This window comes from Dermochelys coriacea, chromosome 7 (genome assembly GCF_009764565.3).
Source record: "Dermochelys coriacea isolate rDerCor1 chromosome 7, rDerCor1.pri.v4, whole genome shotgun sequence".
Taxonomy (NCBI): Eukaryota; Metazoa; Chordata; order Testudines; family Dermochelyidae; genus Dermochelys; species Dermochelys coriacea.
In genome coordinates, this window is record NC_050074.1 from 30,192,488 (window position 1) to 30,209,471 (window position 16,984).

At 57.0% G+C, this 16,984-nt stretch overlaps 2 protein-coding genes across 2 annotated transcripts; one reads left to right on the forward strand and one right to left on the reverse strand.

Moving 5' to 3' along the window:
• The first annotated feature begins 1,210 nt into the window (after positions 1–1,210).
• On the forward strand, positions 1,211–16,289 carry MRPL11 (mitochondrial ribosomal protein L11). Its single transcript, XM_038411779.2, has 6 exons — positions 1,211–1,379; positions 2,528–2,662; positions 14,291–14,386; positions 14,667–14,760; positions 15,434–15,593; positions 15,848–16,289. The coding sequence occupies exons 2-6, from the start codon at positions 2,540–2,542 to the stop codon at positions 15,951–15,953; spliced, it is 579 nt and encodes a 192-aa protein (XP_038267707.1). The 5' UTR covers positions 1,211–1,379; positions 2,528–2,539; the 3' UTR covers positions 15,954–16,289.
• Positions 2,656–9,411, reverse strand: LOC119859538 (transmembrane protein 121-like). The gene is made up of 2 exons (XM_038411778.2): positions 9,192–9,411; positions 2,656–6,658 (listed from the first exon to the last, which is right to left on the reverse strand). Exons 1-2 carry the CDS (start codon positions 9,295–9,297, stop codon positions 5,706–5,708), a joined length of 1,059 nt encoding a protein of 352 aa, XP_038267706.2. The 5' UTR covers positions 9,298–9,411; the 3' UTR covers positions 2,656–5,705.
• Positions 16,290–16,984: the final 695 nt, after the last annotated feature.

Genomic DNA, 16,984 nt, shown 5'->3' on the forward strand with positions numbered 1-16,984 from the left:
TAGAACTTGCCATGCTAAAACAATTTGTGTTTTGCTATTTGCTCTCCTGCTGCTCTGGACCACTCAGACTTTCCTATGAAAGTCCCTGAAGCTGGTGGAAGGTTTTCCAGAGCAATGGTTTTCCAGCAAAAAAAATGGCTTTGTGACTAAACGAAAATCCCATTCTCTCCTTCCCTTCAAAAAACTTCTATTTTTGTCAAAACATTTCAGGGAAAAACCTGAAATCTGCAAATTTCAACAACAAAAAGGATGTGTGTGTTTTTGTGGGGGAGAGGAGGGAAAATGGGTAAGGTTTGTTTACCAAGCCGCCTTCCTAGTTACTTTAAGGAAGGCCAACAAATATTCCAGAGTTTCTATATGTGGAAGAGAGACCCCATGTTGCTAATTTTATTGTGAGTTTCGTGATATTTGCTTTTTCCCTTAAAGCCCCAGTGCCCAGACTCTTGGCATTACAGAAGAATCTTAACTTTCATTAAAATAAGTAATTAAAAATCAGCTCTCCTGATTGTGGAAAAAAGCTTGTCCCCAAGTGCCCCATTAAGGTTCAGAAATCAGAAGGTAAATAAAAATACCCCCCTTCACATATATATAAATTAAAAACAGATATCATGATTTTAATATCTTCTCCTGGGTTTTCGGACCAGACTCCTGTGAGTGTTTAGGGTTGGCGTTGCTGGAGCCTGCCTCAGCATGGCATGTACAGGGAATCTGCCCTTTGGGGTCGAGTGCTGTATTTGCTACAAAGCCTGAAGAAGGTAAGAGACGTAACCCTGGGTTACTGAAAAGGACTAGTTTCAGAGTAGCAGCCGTGTTAGTCTGTATTTGCAAAAAGAAAAGGAGTCCTTGTGCCACCTTAGAGACTAACAAATTTATTTGAGCATAAGCTTTTGTGAGCTACAGCTCACTTCATCAGATGATCCGATGAAGTGAGCTGTAGCTCACGAAAGCTTATGCTCAAATAAATTTGTTAGTGTCTAAGGTGCCACAAGGACTCCTTTTCTTTTTGAAAAGGACTAGCAAGCTTGGATGGATCAAGCTGCTCTCTAGCATAAAACAGAGCACCCACTGCATGTGTCTGTCTCTTTTGGGATGGGAACTACCACTCCCAGCATGCACCTGGGTCAACACATTAGAGGGAGACTTCAGCTCCCAGAATGAACATGGAGGAGGAAACTATAATCCCCAGCATGCACTTGGGATAGCACAGGGAGGGCTAGTGAGAACTACAGCTCCCAGCATACATTGGGGGTGCACAGGGAAGGGCCAAGGGGAACTACAGCTCCCGGCATGCCGTTCGCTGAGTTTCCTGCCCCAATATGTCTGCGCCCAGGCTAGGCTGAGAGCGGTGAGTGGAGTTGATATTAGGGGCTGAGCCGCAGGTGAGTTCTGGGGCGCGTGGGGCAATGGGATAGGGAGGCTGAGGTTTGGGAAGTGGCCGTGGCTGGGGCGCACGGGGCAGGAGCTAGGCGGGGTCATGGGGTGATGGGACGCAAAGGAGGTTGAGCTGTATGGGGAGGGTGTACGGGGGCCATGGAGATCGGGTGGGTTGAGCTATATGGTGAGGGTGTATGGGGACCTAGGGGATAAGTGGGGTTGAGCTGTATGGTGAGGTGTACGGGGGCCTAGGGGATTGGGGGGCTGAACTGTATGGTGAGGGTATACGGGGGCCATGGGGATCGGGGTGGGGGGTTGAGCTGTATGGTGAGGATGTAAGGGGGCCTAGGGGATTGGAGGGGCTGAGCTATATGGTGAGGGTGTATGGGGACCTAGGGGATCAGTGGGGTTGAATTGTATGGTGAGGGTATACGGGGGCCATGGGGATCGGGGGGACTGAGCTGTACGGTGACAGTGTATGGGGGCCTAGGGGATCGGGAGGGGCTGAACTGTATGGTGAGGGTATACGGGGGTCATGGGGATCGGGGGGGTTGAGCTGTATGGTGAGGATGTATGGGGGCCTAGGGGATTGGAGGAGCTGAGCTATATGGTGAGGGTGTATGGGGACCTAGGGGATCAGTGGGGTTGAATTGTATGGTGAGGGTGTACGGGGGCCTAGGGGATCGGGGGGGCTGAGCTGTATGGTGAGGGTGTATGGGGACCTAGGGGATTGGGGGGCTGAGCTGGATGGGGAGGGTGTACGGGGGCCATGGGGATTGGGGGGCTGAGCTGGATGGTTAGGTTATATGGGGGCCTAGGGGATTGCGGGGCTGAGCTGTATGGTTAGGGTGTACAGGGGATGGAGGGGTTAACCTGTATGGTTAGGGTGTACCGGAGCCTAGGGGATCGGGGGGGCTGAGCGGTATCACTATATAATAGGGGTGCAGGGCACTGGGACCCTCAGGGAATAGTGGTTTCTAACCGTGCTATGGCACAAAAACCACTTTCCCCAGGTCCGTGGCACCTCTTGGGTGGCAAGGGAGCCCTTCTTAGTGCCAGTGTGGTGGGTGCTAGAGAGAGCCTGCCAGCGCTCTCTCCTGGGGCTGGATGCTGCCCCCTGTGACTTTCCCTCTCCCCTGTACTCATCTCGCAGCTGAGACTCGCCATGTCAAAAATCTCCCGTGCTGCCAAAGCTGTGAAGAAGGTCGATCCTGGGGGTGCCATCCGAATGATCATCCGGGCAGGGCAGGCCATGCCGGGGCCTCCCCTAGGTCCTGTTCTCGGGCAGGTAGGCCAGGCCCCTCACTGGCTATGTAATCCGGGGGGCTGTTATGCTGGGGATGGTTGCTGTGTTTAATCAGTGGTGTGGGGCAATGAGGTTCGCTGCAAGGACAGCAGGTGCTTCTGGGACAGCCATGCTCCAAAATAATCCCCTCCGCGGGGTTCCTGCTGCCCCCTGTGGCTACTCACAATGTGGGACCAGGGTTAGCTGCTCTCACTCTGGGCTGCTTAAGGCTGCCAGATCTGTGGTTCAAATCTTGCAGTACGGGGTCTTTAGCCTCCTCCCATTTGTTGGCTGGATGCAGATGTCAGGGCCGCTTCCCAGCTTATGAAAGGATTTCCTCTTACGCCTGTTACCGGGACACAGTGTTTGTGGGCAGGAAGAGATCCAGCCTTCCCAGGCATGATTGGGAGACACAGTTGGGGGCACGGAGCCCTTTAGGGTTGAGTCTCCTGTGGGGTCGTCCCTCTACTGGCTCTTGAGCTCTCTAATATTGAAGCATCCTCCTCCTTGGTGGTGGGGGGGGGAGACAGAGAAATATTGCTCTACTGAACTTTGTGTTGGGGTTCTGGGCCCAATCAGGGCAGCCAGGCTGGGCATGGGGCACTCGCGAATCACAAGGGGTTGTGATTCAGTCTCTCAGCCCTTCCGCGTGGGGTGGGGGCGGTTCTGGAGCAGGGAGCTCATTAATGTCACCAACAGAGGCTGAGCAAGAGTCAAGGGCCTGGAAGAGATGCCTGGATGCATTCTTAGGCCATTGTTTAAGAGGGAGGCAGATCTGCCCTTCTGACAAGTGCCCCAGGGGTGGGGTGGGAAGGGAGTCTTGCTTGGAATCTCAATGCAGCCCTGGTGTCTTTCTCTAAAAGCTCCACTCCAGCTCAACAAGCAGCTCTGGGCAGGCTGCAGGATCCCTGGGCAGATTATCCAGCCCAGGGGTCAGACTAGAGGATGTGAATGGGCCCTTCTGGCCTTGACATCTGACTGCACAAGCTCCCGCCATGCTCCCGATCCCACCACTTAGAGCAAGCGCTGCTCAACAATGCACCTGCATGTTGTCATGTCTGCTGCTCCTGGGGCTCCAGGCTGTGTTCAGACAATGGCTAAAGAGGGGCCGGTCTGGAATGGCTGAGAATGCCCCCTGCCTGCCCCAGGCTCACACTGAGCCCCCCGTCTGTAGCTGCTGCTGCTTGTACAAAGGTGGAGCCCAGAGGCACCGTTCTACTGGGCGCTGCACACACACCCCACCCCTCGCCTGAGATCAGCCCTCGTCATGCTGGGGGCTGCATAGCCCCATACCAAGACACCTGCCCCAAAGAGCTCCCAGGCAGGGGTAGGGTGGCTGTTAGCTGGGAGCTGAGGCCCACAGAGCAGCCACAAGTCATCTATGGTCATGCAGGGAATCAGTGGCGGGGATTGCACCCCAGTGTCCTGAGTCCCAGCCCAGTGCACCCTCCCCCAAGACCATGCTGCTTCCTGGCATGGCAGAGCCCAGCAGCAGGGCACTTGGACTCTCCTCTGCTGGGAGTGTGAAGAGCCCTGCTGGGCTGCCTCCGCCCCTCCAACTGCTGCTGCCCCATGTGGTGCCCTACTGTAACAGGGCCATGGGGTGACCCCTCTGAATCCTGCCCCCCAAGCTGGGATTGTCCCGGCTCTGGAGAAGGGGCTGGAGGTTGCTGCAAAACCCACAAAAGGCTTTTGCTGTAAATATGAGCCAACAGCCCTGAGTCCCCAGCCAGGCCCCCTTGTTTGGGGCCAGATCAGGGACTGTGCCCTTGGGGAAAGACAGTGTGAGTTCATTCTGCTTGTTTCCTTACCTCATTCCCCCGACTCCTGGGACAGCAGGGCCAGGGAAGGGGGCACTGGCCCTTTGCCCTCCAAGGGGTGCTGGGGAGGGAGCGCTATATAAACAGCCCCTGTGCCCACCCCAGAGGTGGCCATGTTCCGGTGCTGGGGCAGGTGAGTGGCACAGGATGGGTGCAGGGAAGGGTCTGTGTTAAGGTCCCTTCTCTCTAGCTGGGAGGGGATGGGGTAGCCCAAGCACAGAGCCAGGACTTGCTGGGGTGCTGGGCTGGGCCTGGCTCTAAAGGAGCCAATGTGTGAGCCTCTCCCCAGTGATGGGAGAGGGGGCCACAGCCCCTCATAGGGGATTTCACAGCCTGCTCTCAGAGGTCACTCACTAACCACCTGCCACTGGGATGGGAATGCCCTGAACTCTACGATGGGAAACTGTGGGCCAGGAGAGGGACAAAACATTTCTCTGAGGTCACACAGTGAGTCAGTGACTGAGCTGGGACAGAACCCAGGAGTCCTGGCTCCCAGCCCCTTGTGTTTACTCCCATCTCCCTTCCCCTCCCCTCTTGCTGGCTGATAGAGGTGGGTACTCAGAACTCCATCCCTCCACAGCCTGGCCTTTGCCAATGGCAGGGGCTGGCGCTCCCCTGGGGGCATGGGGTGGTGACTGCAGGCCACGGTGCACCACCCCTGCATGCAACCCCAGGACTCTGCACCCTGGGATCCAAGGTCTGTTGTGTGTTAGCTCCTCTTTATTTCACCTCTGTCCCCATGTCCTGCATGGAGCTGCCAGGCCCGGGCATGTGCCCCCTACCTCTCCAAATGTCAGGACCATAGCTGGCACCACCCATTGGGCCCATCCAGTGCTGCGGCCTGGGCTTGACACTGGGTCAGCTGGGTGTGGACCCATGTGTCTCAGTCTAGCTCCGCACAGACGGGAGATGAGTGCATGCAGGGGTGGTGCACCATGGCCTGCAGGGAGGAGTGGAGCCCAAAGGGCAGGGGTGAATCCTGCCTCCCACCCCAGCACTGCTGGTGTCCCTTCGCCCCTTTCTATGCTAGTCCCATCCCTTAGTGAATAGTGGTTTGTGCCCAAGGAAGGTTTGTGATCTCAGCCCTCCTCTGGGTGTGAAGGAGCCTGGGGGCCAGTTTACATCAGGGCAGCTTTGCTGGGTAACACCAGCTGGGGATCTGGCCCCATGCTCACAGCCAGTGTCCCTCCAGCTCAGGGTGTGGGTGTTCCAGCATCCCTGCGCACTCAGAACTCCCGGGGGATGAACCTGGGTCCAGAGGTGCTGTCCATGCCTCCACACTGAAGAGTGTGACATGGCATGTCCCCAGGGGGAAGCTCCCTGGGCCCAGCGGCCCCAGCTCTGTGGTACTGCAGTGCCGTGCACCCCTTGAGCACAATGGCCAGTAGGTTCTTGGCCATGAAGATGGAGGAGACCCGCTGATCGCGGTAGAGCAGCAGGTCAGCAGCCCGGATGGCCAGTGTGGTCAGGTTGACGGCCAGCAGGCTGAGCAGCGGGTAAAGTGGGAGGTGGGGTGGGGCAGGCAGGCCCATCTCGCCCAGTGCCACGCAGGGCAGCACCAGCAGCAGGCTGTAGCAGTAGAAGAAAGTCAGGCCCTCGGCCCATAGTGGCAGCCTCTGCCGCTGAGGCTCCCACAGGCTGGCCTGCATCTCCAGCAGGTCCAGCAGGTCCACCACCACCCAGAGGAGCCGGCCGCGCAGATCCTCCTTGCGCCGGAAGGTGGCCACATGCTCCAAGTGCTCGGTGGCCACTAGGACCACGTATAGGGAGGGGATGCAGATGGAGAGCAGCAGGGTCAGGGTACGGCGGGCCAGCAGGTCAGGGGTGCGCCGATCGGCTCGGTACCCCTGGTAGATGAAGTATAGCTTGATCTCCAGGGTGAAGACAAAGAGGAACCAGAGTGCCATGGTGTAGCCATGCCGCGGGGTCCGGGGCTCGGCATCCGCCCATGCCCCCACATAGCGCAGCACCAAGAGGAAGCACAGATCACCTGCCAGTGCCAGGGCCAACACGCTGGCCCGCTGCGCTCCAGCGCTCAGCTCCATCAGGTACACGTCCACCGCCACCATGGTGGAGACTATCACCACCACTGACATGCAGGCGTGTGGCTTGCTGGCAGGGGGCAGTGGTGCCATGGAGTGGGGGAACTTGGTCATAGAGGGTGGCCAGCTGGCAGCACCTGCGGGGAAAAGGCAGGGGGGAGGTGAGTCACACTTGCCTAGAGCAGGATGGGCCACAAGAGACCAGGCTGCAGACTTGGGATGCACCATCCCGGGGCTAATGCTGGGCTCACAGAGGGACCGAGGACAGGCCATAGGGGACCATGGACAGGCTGTGGCCTCCGGACATAGATATTCATAAAATATCAGGGTTGGAAGGGACCTCAGGAGGTCATCTAGTCCAACCCCCTGCTCAAAGCAGGACCAATCCCCAATTTTTGCCCTGGATCCCTAAATGGCCCCCTCAAAGATTGAACTCACAACCCTGTTTACACACATCATCCTGGTGCTAGTGCTGGGCCTCCAGAATGGGTCACTCCAAATGCCCCTTTGGTTAGTGCTGTGGGCAGGGGGTGGGGACTGTGTTCCCCTCTGCCCCCTACAGGCTACATTGCAAGGAACGCACTTCCCCTTTTGCTGCCCTCAGGAATGTGGCCTCTCTGAAGGGCTCCCAGGGAGGGGCTGGCCTAGCATCCCTGCATTCCCCCTGGCCTTCACCCCCTGGCCCTTGCACCAGTCCCACAGGGACCTCTCTAGCACAGAATGCCCTCAGTGTTGCTGTCCCACTTGCGTGGGGGAGGTGCCTGTAGGGAGTTACCTGAGGAGCAAAGGGGGCAGGCAGGGTGATGGGAGTGTTCTGACTGTGATGGCTCCCATACCTGATGGGGACCCTGAAACTGGGTCAGCCCAATCCTGTCCCACACAGAGAAACTGAGGCACTGAGCGACAGTGGTTCACCCAGGGGCACATGGAGTCAGTGGCAGTGCTGGGGCTAGACCTCCTGGCTCCCAGCCTGCTGCTCTAGCCACTAGACTTACTTCTCCCCAAGCTGGGAGTAGAACCAAGGAGTCCTGGCTCTCAGCTCTAACCACTGGCTCCAACAGCAGCATGTGTGTGCGGGGAGGAGTTGAGCAGCGAGGTATTTGGTTGCTGATCCCAGCAACTGTCAGTGTTTCTGGCACCCCGTCCTCCCATTCTTAATGGGCCAGCAAGGCGGTCAGCCCTTGTCACTCTGGTCCTTCCCCATGGTACCTTCTCAGAGGAGAGCAGCCAGAGGAGGGGGAGCCCTCCACCTGCCCTGCCCCACAGCGCACGCTACAAACACACACACTGGCCATGCTCACGCTCCCCCAAGACACGGCAGCCACAAACAGCAACTTCAGCCACCTTGACATGGCCTTGCATTACTGTTAATTAGATATAAACAGCCCCATGCCGCAGAGCCAGCTGCATCTCCATGCTAGGCGAGGGATCCCTGTACAAACAGCCCCCCGTGCCCCAGCCCAGAGCCAGCTGCATCTCAGTGCCAGGCGAGGGATCCATGTATAAATAGCCCCTGCACCCCAACCCTGAGGCAGGCGCTAGATGCCTTGCTGGTGCACACACTGGTTTCTCAGAGGTTAAAGGGCCCATGTGGTTATTGACTAGGTTGCTGCAGGGAGGAGGCAGGATCGGATTCTCTCAACTTTGGCTAGCAGACCTGCGTCCCAGCCTGAGTGGGGAAAGGGTTGGGGCCCCCCATGATGGAGACCAAGGGTCCAATTTCCCAACTGGCCTGATGCCAGTGCAACTGATAGTGCCAGCTCCTAGCATGATTTATGGATTTGGTGGGGGAGGAGGAGGGAGTGAAGCTTCAGTGAGCTCTTCCCACTACTGCTTTTCCTGCTTCTCTCCCATATAGGATGGAGTTTGGAAGGGTGTGACAGCTGGGGGTGGCACTGGGGGCTGGGACCTTTACCGTGTAGGGGCAGCCTGGCTGGCTGTGATCCAGCCCTGGGGCAGGGGGACTGACTGGCTCAGGTGGGGATGTCCATCTTCCGTGCTGGGAGTTGGCTGTGATATGCCAGCCTGCATTAGTGGTGCACACATCACCTGCCTGCTGCCTTCGTGCTCCCCTTCTTCCCCACCCCCATGACAGCAGTGTGCTCTGACAGGGGATGGGAATGGCCCCTCCCGATACATGATCTGTGCAGGTGGGGATGGGTGCTGGGACCTGTCCCTCCTCCATGGTGCCAGCGTCCAGCCCAGCGAGTAGCTCCTGGGCTCTCCACCCTCCCCACTCCCCATGACAGCCGGTTGGATTCATTTGCCCTGTCAGAGATGCGTCATCTCCCAGCGTCTCCCCAGAGTAGGACTCTCAGGGCACTTCACAGACTAGTAGACAGCCAGGGACTGCACAGCATCTGGCACTGGGGCTGTTTATGCTGGGATCTCTCGCCTGGTGCAGAGAAGCAGCTGGCTCTGGGGTGGGGTATGAGAGCTGTTTATGCAGGGATCCCTTGCTCAGTGCTGAGATGCAGCCACCTCTGGGGTGGGGTTGTGTAAAAGCAGCACTCCACAGTAGTTCAGTGGGTGAGGAGAAGAACTGTTTGTTGACGCTGACCTCACTTTCCTGACGTGATGCTAAAGGGGTCGATGTTCTGTCCCCAGCTCTGGGAGGGGAGAGGGGTCTAGTTTGTTAGAGGAGGGGTGATTTCAGAGCAACATACTGACCTGGGCATCCTGGTCCTCCCTGGGAGCAGACTGGACCTCGCTCCTCCCCCTGCATCAGTCCAGGGCTTGGGGTCTGTCCGGCTGTCTGTGCCCCACACCCTGGCATGGGTTCAAGCTGTGGGCAGTCCCCTGTGTCTGTTGGCTGCTCCCTAATCCACAGCCCCGGGTGCTGCTCCCTGCACAGCCTTGCCTGTGGGGAGGGGGTCAGGGCTTACCATGTGTCCCCAGATCCTGTGCGCCTGACCCCATCGCACCCCAGTCCCCCCATGGCCTCCTCACCCCCCCGGCCCCTGACACCCCATTGCGTCCCGCTGCGCTGCCCGTGTCGCGCGGAGCTCGGAGGCGCCCGCGGGGGCAGGGCGGCCTGTTCCCCGCCCCCTTTACCTCCAGGTCCCGTATGCAGGAGGGGCAGCGGCGCGCGTGCGTGAGCGCAGGGGGCGGGGCCTGAATCCCGCCGGGGCTCCCGGCTCTGCGCGGGGTCCTTGCGCCGCCGGGTGGCGCGGGGCGCCTGGGCTGCTCGGGCGATGGCGGGCTCTGGAGTGGGCGAGGGGGCTCTGGCTGAGGGGTGGTACCTGGGAGGCGAGTGGGGTCTAGTGGTTAGAGCAGGGGCTGGGAGCCAGGACTCCTGGGCTCTCGTCCCAGCACTTGAGGGCAGTGGGGTCAAGTGGTTGGCTGGGGGTCGGGGGGCTGGGAATCAGGCCCGGGGCTCTGTCCTGCTTCTGGGAGAGGGGTGGGGGGTGGCATTATTGCTGCCTTCTGTGTGTCCCAGCCCCTGTGCAGTCCCGGCGATTCCCCTGGGGCCAGGAGTTCAGTCCCTTCTGGGGCAGGACTGTCCATTCCTGGGCCGCGGCAGGGTTACAGGCCTACACCTACAGCATTTTGGGCCCCAGAGCGCCAGCATCAGCCCATCCTGGTGCAGATCCCTGCAGTAGCCAGCCTGGCCTGTTAGCTCTGCAGCCCCGAGGCGGGGAATTCTCCAGGGCCAGGCGGTGATGGATGGGCGAGAAGGTGCCACCCCAGGGTCCTCCCGTCAATCATAGTAGCACAGGGCCCTCCTGGGGCTGGGGGAAGGGCAGAGACAGTGACCAGAGCAGTGAACAAAGGGGCGCAATAGCATGGGCACGGGGTCTGGGCTAGTGTGTGTGCTGCCCCCCGCTGGAGGGAGCAGGTCTTCCTGTGTGTGGTTCATAGGCTCCGTGGCTAGAAGGGCTCATTGGGGTCTCTGCCCGTGTGGGGTTCCTGGGGTGTGCGCTCTAGGCAGGGGTTGTGCTCTGTGTGTCTCGGGGTGTGTGCGCACTGCATGGGGGTTATGCTGCACATGTCTTGGGGTGTGGGGTTCCTGGGATGTGCACGCTCGGTGGGAGTTGTTCTCTGTGTGTCTCAGGGTGTGGGGATCCTGGGATGTGCACACTGGGCAGGGGTTGTGCTGTGTGTGTCTCAGGGTGTGTGCGGCTGAGTGGGGGTTATGCGATGCGTGTCTCGGGGTGTGGGGTTCCTGGGATGTGCACGCTGGACGGGAGTTGTGCTGTGCATGTCTCAGGGTGTGGGGTTCCTGGGATGTGCACGCTGGGTAGGGGTTGTGTTGTGTATGTCTCGGGCTGTGTCTAGGCAGCACATGTGCACAGTGGGTGTGCGGTCTGAGTTCCCTGGGGAGCTCACAACTGCTCCGGGAGATAGTGAGCACTGTTCTAATTCAGCTTTTTCTGGCCTGATCATTAGTGACAACTTCACGTCGCACAACTCGTCCCACCAGATTCAGAGCCCTGTTTTACACCCTGGATCTGAACTCTACTCCCAACCCCTCTGGGAAGGAGCGCAGTAGCCTCACCCCATGCCATCAAACAGGGAAAGGGGGGGCAGGGCATATCCCATTGAAATGTGACCCCAGGGCAGGGGACTGGCTGGCTCAGGTTTGGGAAATGGGATACAGGGCCTTTCCCCTCTGGGGAGCACCGGCTGTGGTTTGGGGTGAGGTCACATAGAATCATAGAATCATAGAATATCAGGGTTGGAAGGGACCCTAGAAGGTCATCTAGTCCAACCCCCTGCTCAAAGCAGGACCAAGTCCCAGTTAAATCATCCTAGCCAGGGCTTTGTCAAGCCTGACCTTAAAAACCTCTAAGGAAGGAGATTCTACCACCTCCCTAGGTAACGCATTCCAGTGTTTCACCACCCTCTTAGTGAAAAAGTTTTTCCTAATATCCAATCTAAACCTCCCCCATTGCAACTTGAGACCATTACTCCTCGTTCTGTCATCTGCTACCATTGAGAACAGTCTAGAGCCATCCTCTTTGAAACCCCCTTTCAGGTAGTTGAAAGCAGCTATCAAATCCCCCCTCATTCTTCTCTTCTGCAGACTAAACAATCCCAGCTCCCTCAGCCTCTCCTCATAAGTCATGTGCTCTAGACCCCTAATCATTTTTGTTGCCCTTCGCTGTACTCTTTCCAATTTATCCACATCCTTCTTGTAGTGTGGGGCCCAAAACTGGACACAGTACTCCAGATGAGGCCTCACCAGTGTCGAATAGAGGGGAACGATCACGTCCCTCGATCTGCTCGCTATGCCCCTACTTATACATCCCAAAATGCCATTGGCCTTCTTGGCAACAAGGGCACACTGCTGACTCATATCCAGCTTCTCGTCCACTGTCACCCCTAGGTCCTTTTCCGCAGAACTGCTGCCGAGCCATTCGGTCCCTAGTCTGTAGCGGTGCATTGGATTCTTCCATCCTAAGTGCAGGACCCTGCACTTATCCTTATTGAACCTCATTAGATTTCTTTTGGCCCAATCTTCCAATTTGTCTAGGTCCTTCTGTATCCTATCCCTCCCCTCCAGCGTATCTACCACTCCTCCCAGTTTAGTATCATCCGCAAATTTGCTGAGAGTGCAATCCACACCATCCTCCAGATCATTTATGAAGATATTGAACAAAACGGGCCCCAGGACCGACCCCTGGGGCACTCCACTTGACACCGGCTGCCAACTAGACATGGAGCCATTGATCACTACCCGTTGAGCCCGACAATCTAGCCAGCTTTCTACCCACCTTATAGTGCATTCATCCAGCCCATACTTCCTTAACTTGCTGACAAGAATGCTGTGGGAGACCGTGTCAAAAGCTTTGCTAAAGTCAAGAAACAATACATCCACTGCTTTCCCTTCATCCACAGAACCAGTAATCTCATCATAAAAGGCGATTAGATTAGTCAGGCATGACCTTCCCTTGGTGAATCCATGCTGACTGTTCCTGATCACTTTCCTCTCCTCTAAGTGCTTCAGGATTGATTCTTTGAGGACCTGCTCCATGATTTTTCCAGGGACTGAGGTGAGGCTGACCGGCCTGTAGTTCCCAGGATCCTCCTTCTTCCCTTTTTTAAAGATGGGCACTACATTAGCCTTTTTCCAGTCATCCGGGACTACCCCCGTTCGCCACGAGTTTTCAAAGATAATGGCCAAGGGCTCTGCAATCACAGCCGCCAATTCCCTCAGCACTCTCGGATGCAATTCGTCCGGCCCCATGGACTTGTGCACGTCCAGCTTTTCTAAATAGTCCCTAACCACCTCTATCTCTACAGAGGGCTGGCCATCTCTTCCCCATTTTGTGATGCCCAGCACAGCAGTCTGGGAGCTGACCTTGTTAGTGAAAACAGAGGCAAAAAAAGCATTGAGTACATTAGCTTTTTCCACATCCTCTGTCACTAGCTTGCCTCCCTCATTCAGTAAGGGGCCCACACTTTCCTTGGCTTTCTTCTTGTTGCCAACATACCTGAAGAAACCCTTCTTGTTACTCTTGACATCTCTTGCTAGCTGCAGCTCCAGGTGCGATTTGGCCCTCCTGATATCTTTCCTACATGCCCGAGCAATATTTTTATACTCTTCCCTGGTCATATGTCCAACCTTCCACTTCTTGTAAGCTTCTTTTTTATGTTTAAGATCCGCTAGGATTTCACCATTAAGCCAAGCTGGTCGCCTGCCATATTTACTATTCTTTCGACTCATCGGGATGGTTTGTCCCTGTAACCTCAACAGGGATTCCTTGAAATACAGCCAGCTCTCCTGGACTCCCTTCCCTTTCATGTTAGTCCCCCAGGGGATCCTGGCCATCTGTTCCCTGAGGGAGTCAAAGTCTGCTTTCCTGAAGTCCAGGGTCCGTATCCTGCTGCTTACCTTTCTTCCCTGCGTCAGGATCCTGAACTCAACCAACTCATGGTCACTGCCTCCCAGATTCCCATCCACTTTTGCTTCCCCCACTAATTCTACCCGGTTTGTGAGCAGCAGGTCAAGAAAAGCGCTCCCCCTAGTTGGCTCCCCTAGCACTTGCACCAGGAAATTGTCCCCTACGCTTTCCAAAAACTTCCTGGATTGTCTATGCACCGCTGTATTGCTCTCCCAGCAGATATCAGGAAAATTAAAGTCACCCATGAGAATCAGGGCATGCGATCTAGTAGCTTCCGTGAGTTGCCGGAAGAAAGCTTCATCCACCTCATCCCCCTGGTCCGGTGGTCTATAGCAGACTCCCACCATGACATCACTCTTGTTGCACACACTTCTAAACTTAATCCAGAGACACTCAGGTTTTTCCACAGTTTCGTACCGGAGCTCTGAGCAGTCATACTGCTCCCTTACATACAGTGCTACTCCCCCACCTTTTCTGCCCTGCCTGTCCTTCCTGAACAGTTTATAACCATCCATGACTGTACTCCAGTCATGTGAGTTATCCCACCAAGTCTCTGTTATTCCAATCACGTCATAATTCCTTGACATCACCAGGACCTCCAGTTCTCCCTGCTTGTTTCCAAGGCTTTGTGCATTTGTATATAAGCACTTGAGATAACCTGTTGATCGCCCCTCATTCCCAGTATGAGGCAGGAGCCCTCCCCTCACAGACATTCCTGCCTGTGCTTCCTCCCGGTATCCCGCTTTCCCACTTACCTCAGGGCTTTGGTCTCCTTCCCCCGGTGAACCTAGTTTAAAGCCCTCCTCACTAGGTTAGCCAGCCTGCTGGCAAAGATGTGGAGCTGCAAGAGATTCTGCGACATATGGAGCAGGCAGGTGGGGGATCCGAACCCCCTGACAGTGTCCCTGCTTCTCTCCCCAGAGGGGCATCCCCATCGGGCAGTTCTGCAAGGACTTCAACGAGCAAACCAAGGACATCAAGGAGGGTGTGCCACTGCCTGTGCGCATTGATGTCAAGGTGAGACACCCCCCACCGCCCCAACCCACACCCTGCCACCCCACACTGCCCCCCAGCCCTGCTGCCCATGTGCACTGATATCAGGGGGAAGCACCCTCCCACACTGCCCTATCCTGCTCTACCCATCACTGGCACTGGGCCAGAGCACACCCCTCCACATTGGGGCAGGATCTGTGTGTGGCAGGTTACTGGGGGTCTCCCTTTGGGGCGCAGAGGGTTCTGGGCCACATCTCCTCAGGCAGGATCCCAGTTTAAGCCCCACCCCTTTGATGTGTTGCAGCCAGATAGAACCTATGAGATCCAGATCAACCAGCCCACAGCCTCCTATTTCCTCAAGGCGGCCGCCGGCATCGACAAGGGGGCAGCGCAGACTGGTGAGGAGGTGAACGGGGGTGGTGCAAACTGAGGGGACACAGAGCAGGGAGGGGAGAGGCCCAGACTGGTATGGAGGGGGTTACACAATACGGGAGCAGGGCCACCCAGGGTGGTGAGGGCAAGGGTCCTGCCGATGGTGGGGGGCAGTTCCCCTGTGCTCTGGGAGTGCCCACGCTGCCCTCTGTGTTGAACCCCAGCTACCGCATGGTGGGCACCAGGCCTGTAGATTGGCACCCAGGGCCTCCCCTCACTTTCCTGCCTGCCCTGATGACCTGTGAACAGGTGTGGGAGGTAGAGTTGGGCCCCCCAGGATTCACCCCCCCACACACCGTCTTGGAGACAGCCTGTAGCAAGAGCACCCCATAGAAAGAGCCTATGGGTCCCCTAGTGGCTGCTTCCAACATTAGAGCTCTGGGCTCTGAACTGCGTCTGACCATGGCACATGGGAGCTGCAGGTCAGGATGGAGGAGCCCTGTGGGAGGGCTGCAGGTTGGCTGGAGGGGCCCTGTGGTCCACTGGGGGGCTCTGCCGGATGGGACAGGGGGGCTGCAGGTTGGGGGGACTCATGGGGTCCATAAGGGGTAGGGGAGCTGTGGGTCAGGATGCAAGAGGCCCACAGGGTGGCTGTGATGGGGCCCCATGGGTGGAGCTAACAGGTCTCTGGCTGAACAGGGCACGAGGTAGCAGGCATGGTGACCCTGAAGCATCTGTACGAGATCGCTCTAGTGAAGTCCAAGAACTCCAACTTTGTGGTGCGGGACACGAGTCTGGAGAAGGTGGTGAAATCCCTCATTGGCAGCGCCAGAACCCTGGGCATCAAGGTGGTGAGAGAGTGAGTACCCGCACAGAGCCTGTACCAGGGCAGGAGCCGGAAGCCCTGGGTTCCCAGCTCTGGGTGAGCGGGTGAAGCTGGGGGACTTGGCAGTCAGGATTGCTGGGTTCTATGCCTGGCTCTGGGAGCCAGGACTCCTGGGTTCTATCCCCAGGTCTGGGCAGGGAGTGGAATCTAGTGGTTCGAGCATGTGGGTCTGGGAGCCAGGTCTCCCATGTCAGACAAGTCTGACCCCTTTCTTCTCCCCCCACCAGCCTCAGTGCAGAGGAATATGCCGTGTTCCGGCAGCAGCGCGAGGAGGCCTTGGCGGTGGCGGCAGCAGAAGCCCAAGCATTGACAGCGGCCACCAAGAAGAAATGATCTCCAGGACACCCGGATCCCAGGGGACTGCAGGGCCAGCAAGTCCAGATCCCACGTTCCGGGCCTCCAGGGTCAAAGCCCCACTCTGGGCATGGGGAGCTGGGGGCAACCTTTCAGGAGCAGCATGTCAGTCTGTCCATCTGTTCCCCCACTTCCACCCCTGTTCCCCTATCCTGGCCATCTTTGTCCTATGGAATTGCCTCCATGGAGAATGGGAATTAGCCCCACCCCCGACACAGGCCCCACCCCTCATATCCAATCCTCCTTTAAAATGTGCTGAATTGTTTCGATGCAATTAAAATCCCAATCCAATAAAATCCCACTGTGACCCCCAAACTGGGAGCAGCCTGTGTCTGTGTTTTCAGGAGTGGGGACCTGGGATATGGGGCCTTTCCCCTCTGAGGGGGCAACAGCTCAGATCCAGCCCCAGAGCGGGGAGACTGGCTGGCTCAGGGAGGGGATAGGGGGCAGGGAACTGGACACAGGGCTATTCCCTCATTTGTAGTTCAGGCAGCTAGCATGGGTTACACATGGGACAGCTCTTTGGAGATTATATTTGTAACCCCAAGGGCTGGAAACTAGCTGCTTTATTATTAATGCCAGTTGCGATTCTAGAGAAGGGGACAGTGCCATGTGTCGAGACATCCAGGGGACTGGCCCAGCTGCGGTTCTGTCAAAACCCAGGTCAATTGGAAAGTGGTAGAGAAGCCATTGTGTTACAATATATTGGATGTATTTCAGAGACACCAAACCCAGCAGGGGGAATGAACAAAACAAGGGCAAACAATCATCAAGGATCATAAATCCAACAGAATGCATTTTGGATGGGAAACATAAGTACCTTGTCCTTCCCCAGGGTATCAGTTTACCGTATTAACTCAGGAAAGGGACTCAGGGGTGGGGTATGGGACTGTTTATACAGGGATCCTGAGACCTGGCCCCCTCTGGGGTGGGGCAAGGGGACTGTTTATACCAGGGTCCCTCACCTGCTGCTGAGATGGAGCTACCTCTGGGGTTGGGCAGGGGGGCTG